The sequence below is a fragment of the Thermobia domestica genome, chromosome 12, assembly GCF_964235325.1.
Source record: "Thermobia domestica chromosome 12, izTheDome1.hap1.1, whole genome shotgun sequence".
NCBI lineage: Eukaryota > Metazoa > Arthropoda > Insecta > Zygentoma > Lepismatidae > Thermobia > Thermobia domestica.
Window position 1 is genome coordinate 213,080,992 of NC_137465.1, and position 11,144 is coordinate 213,092,135.

The 11,144-nt window shown below is 36.5% G+C and overlaps 1 protein-coding gene across 1 annotated transcript; it reads right to left on the reverse strand.

Annotated features, from left to right (window-relative positions):
* Window positions 1-9,368: 9,368 nt before the first annotated feature.
* On the reverse strand, window positions 9,369-10,004 carry LOC145666252 (uncharacterized). Its single transcript, XM_081733317.1, has one exon. It carries the CDS (start codon window positions 10,002-10,004, stop codon window positions 9,369-9,371), a length of 636 nt encoding a protein of 211 aa, XP_081589443.1.
* Window positions 10,005-11,144: the final 1,140 nt, after the last annotated feature.

Sequence of the window (11,144 nt, forward strand, 5' to 3'; positions counted from 1 at the left end):
AATTAATATTTAAATAAAATGTGAAACATAACACGAAAAACGGTCAAACAATATATCTATTTCGTAATAAGATCGTTACTTTAATGTACTATACACATCCAAATAAACATTTAATAAAATTGAGCACTTCTAGTAAGATCTAACAGCAAGTGCCATCTTGTGTGCTCCTTGTAAAACGAATCAAAAATTTTCTTTTATTTGTTACCATTTTGGATATTAGAAGACACAACCAAATTAATCATTGTCTTGTGTTGTAGCTGAAATATAACTTTATCTTATAGTACAATATTTATAATATGTAACGTTTCATTGTGCAGTAGTTAAGGGAATGAGCTAAAATATGTACTGACTTCCGGGTGGTGATCCACCTTAAGAGCCACCTCAGCGAAGCACAATACTTTTAACCTATTATAGTCTTGTTGCAGGCTTTGAGAGCTCTCAGTCAATATACTCTAGCATTAGCAATTACATTAAAGAAACTTCAAAGCTTCATCCAGTGAGCTACTGATACACATCGGGAACAATATGTAGGCGTAGACTGATGCTACAAAGTCCGAAGTTCATGTCCGTCATCTTCCGTCTTCTTAAATGTCTCTGGTCTCCAGACAAGCAAACTCATCTATATTTAAGCAAACGAATCACTTTCTCTTCCGTTGCCATAGAAACATCTAAAGTTTCGACTGGTTCACCTTCTAGATCAAACACTTTGTCTAAAGCTGCTTTATATAGCCTGCCAAATGGTGCATTCTCAATTTGGTGATGCATTGTCCTGTTGTTGTTATTTTGTTTTTTACTGGACGAGTTCTCTTGACCTCCTTACGATGTGGGACTAACACTAAAATATTTGACTTCACCAAAAATACTGTAAAAAGCTCGCTACGCGAAACGTTAAAATCAAATTTAAAAAATCCGAGCGAAGCGAAATATCTTCTCCCAGAGGTTCTGTACAAAAAGTATTCAATTCTGGAACGTAAAGTTCTGATATATGTTTTTCCCACTAACCAGCTTAAACACTCTACCGTATTTATGCAATTATTCAATTATGCAATTATACAGGCAAGCGATAGTGCATGTGGCGAAGTCTATTAGCATCAGGCAGGCATGCGATAGCGTATGCGGCAAATTCTGTCAGCGTCAGGCAAACAAGCGATAAGGCGTGTGGCGAAGTCGATTAGCGTCAAACAGGCAAGCGATAGCGCATGTGGCGAAGTCTATTAGCAACAGTCAGGCATGCGATAGCGTATGTGTCAAATTCTATCAGCGTCAGGTAAACAAGCGATAAGGCGTGTGGCGAATTCTATTAGCGTCAGACAGACAAGCGATAGCGCATGTGGCAAAGTCTATTAGCGTCAGGCAAGCAAGCAACAGCACATGTGGTAAATACTATTAGAGTCAGACAGTCAAGCGTCAGTGTACGTGGCGAAGTCTATTAGCATCAGGCAAGCAAGCGGCAGTACATACAGCAAATTCAGTTAGCAGTAGGTAGGCAAGCGATAATGCATGTGGCGGAGTTAGGGATTGTACAGGTAGCGACATCCATCAGCGCAACTGTTTATTAGTATTGCCGATGAGATGAGAAACAGGTTTTCTACATTACTCTTGTAAATTTTTGAAGAACTCTCTTCTCCATTCTCGGAACTATTTCTCGTCTTGTTTTGTACATTTATGTACAAAAATTACGGCATGTATTTTTTTTTGTCTGAAACTTATTAAAATCCTTCCGCATCACGAGAAGTCAATGAAGGGTGTGATATAGCAAAATTTAAACCATATTTGCAATTGGAGTTGCCTATATTGTGTGACGTGTATCTTTACACCCTAATAGACGCTCTTCATTATGTTTGTACAATCACTTCATCTGCATTTACAATACACTCTGCTCTTACAATAAGGTCTTATCTACATACATCATCAATATGACGAAGAAATTAACTAAGAAATCTTCGTTATGACGAAGAATTCTAATGTTGCATAACTAACTATGTCTACATAAAGAAAATAATCATAAGCCATTATCACAGCAACGTCCATATAATAAGAAGCTGAAGTAGTTATTTTATACTGCAGCTGTTTCGTAATTATCAAAAGAAATTGCTGAATAAAGGTACAGTTATACCGAGATTTTCCAGTTTCATCCTTCCCATTATCTCATTCAACAGGACGGAAAACGCAGAAGAAACGCGTTGTTTTAAATGGAACTTGGTGATAGCGCATACTGTATCAAGCTTAATATCTTCTCTCCTTTTTAAACAAACAGATGTGTTGGTTTTTCTACCATGGACGATCAAGTGGACAGCGCACAGATTGGCCACACACTCACTCTTACATACAGTAGAAATATGTTGTTGCTGCCTCAGCCACAGACAACTCTTTTAACGTTTTTTTTTCTGCCAACTCTGATTTCCCTTTGAATGAGGAAAATTGATTGCTAAACTCGGTATAAATGCGCTGTTCTATCAACGATTAACGATGATTCGAGATAGCAAATTTGAAAAGGGAGGGATGAAATGGAAAAATTTCGCTATAATTATAAGAAAGAAGAAATGACTGTCCACTTTTATTTTACTGCCCTTTCAGATAATCTATAGGATTAGGATTTAGGACTTAGGTTACTGGGCTTTCGGCATCTACGCTATTTAGCCTGTCACGTATGAGGGATGAAATCCCTCAGCAAGCACACTATCCTGGGAAAGGGAAGGAAGGAAGCGGCCTGGGACCTATATGTTAGGTATCATCCCGGCATTTGCCTGGTGTAAATCAAGAAAACCAGGGGTAAAAGTGAGAGGGAACGCAGAGGAAGCCGTTACATCACCTGCAAAAAAATATAGGGCATCCCCCCAGTTAAAAAAATACAATGAGCAAAGATAGGCAGGGGTGGGGCTTGACGCTATGCCGCTACCTACCACCCCCTCCTTTTCAGATCCATTTTTACTCCTGAGGAAAACCCAGGAAAACCTCCTTCAGGATGGCTGGCCTAAAAAAGCTTTTTACATTTTTCGACCGAGTGCCTCACCGGGAATCGAACCCGGAACGGCTCGCACCGAAGGCGAGCAGATAATCTATAATATGATTTTCTATTTTAAATATAACAGTATATAACATTTATCTGGAGATGCACCTTGATGCAAAATCTGGTATAAAGTAAATTTTCACCTTTTCAAGACCTTATTATTTTATTTACGCATTTTAGATCAAATTATAAAATCGAGGACATGCATTTCGATGTAGCATTCATTAATTCGAATTTGTTGAGAATCATATTTTAAAGTATGACGTATTAAACAGATATTCGGCATTGGCTATGCAAAATAGAAAGCAATGAACCGCTTTAGCTGCTCATGGCGATAATTTAGAAAAAATGACATGCAAACTTACTGCAAATGAACAGTGCATATTTAAATTGGGTATTCGCCTACAAACTATACAATAATTATTAATTAGAGCTAAAAACTGAAATCTAGTGCTTCTCATTATAAATTTCGTACACAGGTTTAGAACATGTCAGAACTTGTCTTTCAACAAGAAATTGCAGTCACTATATTCCCAACTTGTGTTTCTTGCTGTTGAGAAAATGAACAGGAAATGAACTGTCAGACGAATCATTGAAAACTTTGTTTTTCTTATTTATATAGTCAGTTGAATTATTTTTTCTTTGGAATTTACATAAAATTGTCTATAAAAATTTATTTGATTAAATTCAATAAATAACACAATGTATATAATTATATTAAAATAATTATAATTGTAATAAAATAACTAACTAACTAACTAACTAACTCTATGGCCAATGGAACCCGGATGTTCAATGTCGCGTTCACGAAAGCTCTCCACTGACTTCTATCCTTAGTTAATTGGATAGTTTCTACTTTGTGTTCCTATGTCTGCGAGATCCATCTTAATATTGTCCTCCCATCTGCGCCTAGGTCTTCCTAATGGTCGTTTTCCGATTGGTCTTCCAGTCAAGACTTTGAAAGCGTTTCTACTTTCTTCCATTCTAGCTACATGACCTGCCCACCTAAGCCTCCTAGACTTAACGACCCTAACAATGTTGGGTAAACCGTATAAATTATGTAGTTTCTCGTTATGAAGTTTCCGCCATTCCCCATTCCCGTTCCTCTTGGGTCCGAATATTCGTCTAAGGATCTTGTTTTCAAATACTTTCAGTCTATGTTCTTCCCTCAGAGTAAGCGACCATGTTTCGCAACCATACAGAACAACAGGCATGATTATCGTTTTGTATATTTTAAGTTTCAAATTTCTCGACAGAATTCGCAACGTCAAGAGATTTTGAACCGAATAGTAACACGAATTCCCTGCTTTTAGTCGACATTTAATTTGTTCGTGAATATGATTTTCGTCTGTTAATATTGATCCTAGATATTTGAAACTATCCACTTTATTAAAAGTATTATTTAATATTTTAACGCATCCACAATTTGCCGTATTACTGTCCCGACGCACTTCCATGTATTTAGTTTTCTCTGCATTTACTTCTAAACCAGTTTCTCTTTCTTTTGTCCACAAAAATTTCGTGGACAAAAATTTTCCTACCCGGACTTTACTTTGGGATTCATTTAAACATATCTTAATTAATCTAATTAGCTTTCTCGGTATTTCAAGTTCTGTAAGAACGATGTATAATGTTTCTCTCCTAACCGAGTCGTACGCCTTTCTAAAATCAATAAATGGTTTATGTACCGGGGTATTGTATTCCCAGTCTTTTTTTCGAGTATTTGGCGAATGGTAAATATTTGGTCGATAGTTGATCTATTTCGACTAAATCCGCACTGATAATCTCCAATAATTTCATCTGCGTATGGGGTCAGTCTTGCTAATAGAATATTTGAAAGGATTTTATACGATGTTGACAAAAGAGAAATGCCTCGATAATTATTACAGTCAGTTTTGTCGCCTTTCTTATGAATTGGAACAATGATTGATTCTTTCCACTCTTGTGGCAATTCTTCCTTGTTCCAGATAAGGAGAATGAGTTGTGTATCTTGTTCCACAATTTTTCGCCACCAGCTAAAATTAACTCAGCCGGAATTTCATCTACACCCGGAGATTTGTGTTTCTGTAATTTCTTTATAGCGGTTTCTACTTCTATTCGGTTGGGTTCTGGAATATACGGTTTTGCGGTGTGTATCTCCTTTTCTCCACGCACATTAGTTTTTGGCTGCGTGTTCAAAAATAATAAAATAATTAGAAAAATATAATACAAATTGTAGGCAATTAATTAAATGAAAAAATATTTAAAAATTTTGTAATATTATTTAATTTAATTAGAAGTTTAAATTGAAATAATTGATGATGCAATAATTGAATCAATATTGGTATTGATCAACACCAATAATATCTCTCTATGACTTATGGTTCGCGAGACATGGCTCTTTAATCTCCCGAAATCCGAAGTTTTTTTGGCCAATATGTGAAGAACGGTGGCCAGTTGGCCAGTCGCCACCTGTTACTATTTGGTGCCAAAATGTTCATACTCCTCTTAGGTATTGATTAACTCCAATGTGATCTCTCTGTGACTTACGGTTTTCGAGATATGGCCTTTTTAAATCTCCCCAAAATCGGAACTATTTTTTTTTTCGCCAATATCTCGGGAACGATAAGAGTGACACGAAAAAATCCATTACTTCTTTAGGTAGTTTTTGATGCTCTGTCGAATGGAGGGCTCAAAATGGAAAAAAAAAATCGTAAATAACAGGCACACGCACACAAAGAGACATAGAGAATTCAGTAACGAACTTTTTAAGTTTGTTGAAAACAATTTTAGGTTTTGATTGATGTTGATAAACTAATTTAGTTTCTGTAAATAAAAGCTATCGAAACGCAGTACAAATATTTATTCAAAAACACGGGAAATTGCTTGTTTTATGAAAAGTTTGTAAGCTCAGCGCCGTAACTTAGATTTTTCTGGGGAGGCAAGCATTAATTCGTGTATTTGGCCTCCCTAGAAACAGTTGTTTTTCTAATTCTTGGGCCCCCTTTCCATCTTTCTCCTACTCTTTATGGAGCCCTCGGAGCCTCTGGGCTTTCCCGCATGGCAAGATCTGTGAGGCCGTTAGTTACGCCCCTGGAAGTGTTCCATACATGACAAATTAATTAAGGGGACAATATTGACAAATCTCAAATCCATACGAATAAATATTATTTCTAGGGTTCCTAATAGAAATTTTTACTGAAATGGCCCAAGACTCATTTTTGTTTCATTTATCTTTTGTGTGCTGTTTTGTTTATGTAATGTAGTGAACCTGTTTGATGCTTCATTTATACTTTCATGTTCATATCGCAAATGGAGTAAGAACATTTTGTCTTAAAATGTTCCCCCCTCGAACGACGAGGAGCTTTCCTGGGGAGGAGTTGCCTCTCCTGCCCCCCACAAGTTACGGCTCTGGGTAAGCTAAACGTCAATCAATGGTATCAGCAAAATTCATTTAAATGAATTGTATTCTTAATTATTTCCTGTTGCGTAGTTGTGTGACGTCATCGTGATTTCAGCGCAACTATAAAATACTAGCTACTGACTTCAAAGTAACACGCCATTAAACGTTAAAGATATTTGTTAACAATCGAACTAAATGTGAAGGTAATAACAGTATATTTCAAGAAGATAAATAACATATTTACAGTTAGAGCATAGGATTGAGACCTCACATTAAATATAAAGTGAGTCAGTAGCACTGAATTCAACAGCTCTATTTGAATGATGCATCAATGTCTTCATTAAAATCAAACAGTTTTCAAACAGCTTTCAAAAGCACGGATCATCCTGTCAATGGAGGTGATCAGGACAAAAGCAGAGAATTTACAAAACTAAAAAAAAGAAAGTTTAAAAAAAGAAAAACAAGGCATAAAAAGAATAATCCATTTGCTTGTATAGTGCGTAAATTGAAATTGTTGAGGAGGAACGTAGTGTGTATATGTGTGTGTGTGAGAGAGAGAGAGAGAGAGACAGAGAGAGACAGAGATCCGAAATATCAAGGGATTATACGGCGATTCTCATATAATGGCTTCAATCAGTTAAAAAAAAGAAAGAAAAAAGACAGGAAAATGTGTTCTCTATCGGAACATTTCACAAACGGTCAACCCAAAACATGAAAGCGTCAAAATGCCAGCTTGTCACGTGACAGGTTTTGCTAATGTATGCTGTATGTACGTACCGTATTCTTTGAAAGATATTGCATTGAACATTCTCTCTGTATGCTTTGTTTTGTGATTCTTGGAATTTCATTATTATTTCTAGATTCTTTTAATATTTTACGAAGTCTAAAATAGATAAGGTAACTTGGGGGAATAACGCCACCTTAAGGTTCTTTGATTTTTCACACTATTATGTGAACATTTAGAAAAGTGGAAAAGGCTTTCAGCAATAGAATAGTCTTTGCACCATTCAAGAAAAAAATATCGTCTCACCCTTTGCAATAATAAACTGTGAGGAAGCCATTTTGTGCAAAAAGACATTTTGGCGTTATTACCCACGTGTGTGGGTAATAACGCCAATGGTACCGGGGTAATAACGCCATGGAATTAATTTCTTACAACCTAAACTACAACACGATATTAATTACTTGGCATACACATGAACATTATTTACTCTAAGATTAATTATAATAGATACTCAACTTGAAGGGAAATATTAAATAAAACGTAAAATGATTGAAAAATACAAAGAAACACTTACTTGTATTTTCATATAATGATTTACAAAGTGATACCTGGTTCTTTATTGTTTATAACAGTTCATACTTTTTTTAATAAGTTTAGTTCAAACTTGAATGTTAAATAAATGAGGTGTGAATGAAATCGAGAAAACAAAAGAAACACAATAAACTAAATAAACATTGTAAATGAACATATAAGAAACTTTTAAAAAGGCCAAAATTGAATGAATTCATTCAAATTTTTCTAACAAGGAGAGACTGCCAACCGTGAAAGCTGGATTTAGTTCAAACTTTGTGAAATGGGTATTTTTGGTTTCACTAAGAATGGTGATGATAGTTATTAGATGCAGTGCTACTTTGTTATAGACGACTATCATCACCGTTCTCAGAGACATCGAAATACCTATTTCGCAAAGTTTGAACTAAATTCAGCTCTCACGGTTGGGATCCTTTCCTTGTAGTGTAACGAAGGTTGCAAATAATGTAATGCAAATATTACGTTAGATAGGGTCTAATAATATAAGTTATTACACGTAAAAGTCATAAAGGTAGGTAAGTTATGAGTTTTTGCTTTCAAACTAGCATACACTTTGGACACACAAATTTTTCTTTGTCATATCTGGTTAAGCCTACACATTCTTCGTGTACATATGTTGTACAAATAACACACATTCGCATGTCTATTATTCGATCTTCATCGCAAATTGGACAATACCACGATTCGTCTTCCTGTCGTTTCTGCTTCTTTGTTACAGTCGATTTCTTCATTACTGCTTGCTTCGATAAGTTTCCCTTGGACGTTGATGGCATATCATCCAAACTTTTTGAGGTCTGCATTTGTTTTCCTTTCGTATCTTTCCCAAGTTCTTTTGTAGGCTGAAAAAGGTTTCTTCGCACCACTGTGGCAACACTGTTTATGGCTTTTGCTGGTCGTTTACGGAGTGTTGATGTTTTAGGAGTTGGAAGTAAATCATGGAATGAAGTTGATGTTTCACCTTCATTTGCATCTTCTGGTTCCGCAGCTTCAAGATTTTCTTGTGCTGTAATCGGTCCTACCGTTGACGGGGAATGTCTTGAACCAGTAGCATCATTATCACTAGCAGCAGCATCATGCGGTAAATCAGAGCATTTGGATGAATCTGTCACGAGGCTAGGAGCAAATGCGTGGTCAGGAATAATATCTGGATGAAAGGGAAAAATACCCGTTGCACGAAACCCGGATTTTAAGTTTGAGGGTGTGGCAGCTTTGTCCCAAGCTCTACTGAAGATTGGTCTAAAACGTTGTTTGGTTATCCCACTTCCTGTATTTTGTTTGAGGAACAAACGGACTTCCTGGTCCCAGTAAGTTTCGAATGGACCAAACACAGATTTGTCCATGGGTTGCAATTCGTTGACTTGGTGTTTGACTTGGTAAACAAAATAGCGTTATTACATACCTCTCTGCAGCGTCTACAATCGAAACATCTAAATGACTTTTGGTACCATCAAAGATCATAAGACAGTTCTCGGCTGTTTTGTACCGAGAGAAATGGGCAAGCCATTCGATGAACATTTCACACGTCATACTGCCTTTCGGCGTCATACCTACTGCACTCCCGGCAGGTAAGTTATCCACCCATTCAGGCTTCATACGAACACCTCTGAATAAAATCATTGGAGGAATCATTTGTCCAATCGCAAGCAACAATGGATACACTTTCACCATGTTCTTGCCCTTTCACCATGAACATTTTTTGATCCTTTTTTTGCATAAACGTATGGTTCATGATGTAAATTTAGACGACACCCCTTTTCGTCCATATTGTAAATAAGCTCAGGTTTATTCATTACATTCAGTTCCGTCATAACCTTCTCAAGCTTATTAAAATAATCTCCTACAACAACCCGATTCAGCTTCGCAGCTCTACCTGGATTTAGTTTCTGGCTTTTGCGTTTTGCAATTTCTGGATGCCGAGATACGAACATATGCAACCAATCATATCCAGCACTCTCTTTTTCGCGACTGAATCGATGCGCCACTTTATTTTGCTCACAAAACTTGTACACAGAACTTCTAATCACTTTTGAAGTTAGAGGATACCCAATATCACACAACTTGATAATTCTTTCACACAAGGCGGCCTCCTGTTTTGAAGACAGAGTAGCCTTTGTTCCTAATTTGGTTGCTGTTGTGCCTTTCACAATATGATCTCTAAGTGTTCGTCTTGGTATTTTGTAAAGTCTTGCTGCTGCTGTGACAGACAATTGGTTTTCCTTCACTGATGTCAAGGCAGCTTCGAGTACCTCTTTGGGCCAAGCTGTACGCAGATTGCGTTTCTTGTATTTCCGTGGCATCTACAACATAAGACAGACGCAACACTAAGTATCACTATTTAGAATTTCGTATAATAATAAAAAAAACGTGGCGTTGTTACCCCGATTTGGAAAAGGCGTTATTGCCCCAACCATTCATGTTTCTCATTCGGAATGTGAATCACACATTGCACGAGAGGAAGATAATTAGTCGCCATTGTATTTACAAACTATAGGCTATGAACTATAAAAATAATACACAATATAAACTTTTAACTCGCACAATAAATGTCAGGACACTAACAACTTACCTTTCCAATTTTACAACAGACGTTGCCAACCTTCTCCTAACACACTCTTTCCACACTCAGTCTCGACACAATGGCGCCTATAAACTGCAAACCCACCATGTGGTTTCAGCGGTAACGACACATGTACTGCATATGCCACCTAGCTGATTGCTTGTAAACTGTGTGAGATACGAGCACATGGCGTTATTACCTTGTCAGGCGTTATTCCCCCAAAACACCTTACAAAGAATATGTAAAATATATTTATATAAAAATTGCTAGATGTATATGTTTGTGGCCAACAAATGTTTATGGTCCTTGTGCAAAGTCGTTCTGACGAGTTATTAGTGTCATACTAAAGAGTTCGACTAATATATGTTTCCTGCAGTAGTCAGGCCTTTAGCATCAAAATGACTCTGCTTAAGACCTTATATGTTTGTTATCAATCTTTTCGACAATCTCACGAAAACCGTAAGCTCTAGAAAGATGCCGTTTTCACTGACGGATTGGAAATTTTGTATAGATTGTTCAGTTCTAATTCAATATTTTTAAAAAATGGCTGTTAATTTTTTATTACATTTTTAGGGTACACTGGAAGTATTGATTTTTTTAAAAAATAAAACATCCTATCCTGCGAGTTAAACATTCCAACACCACATCGTTGTATACAGGATTGTATATCTCTCCGGTGTTTGTTTCATGGCCAAATGATAATGAAAATCGAAGGATAACCATTTCTCTAGTCTAAGATGAATACCTATTGTTTGGAGTGTTTTGCCCAATGAACACCATATCACTGACATTATAATTAATTGGGTGTGTAATGTATTTTTTTTTATTACGTACTGCATGTAAGAAGAAAGAAAACATTGATCATACATGAATTAGAAAC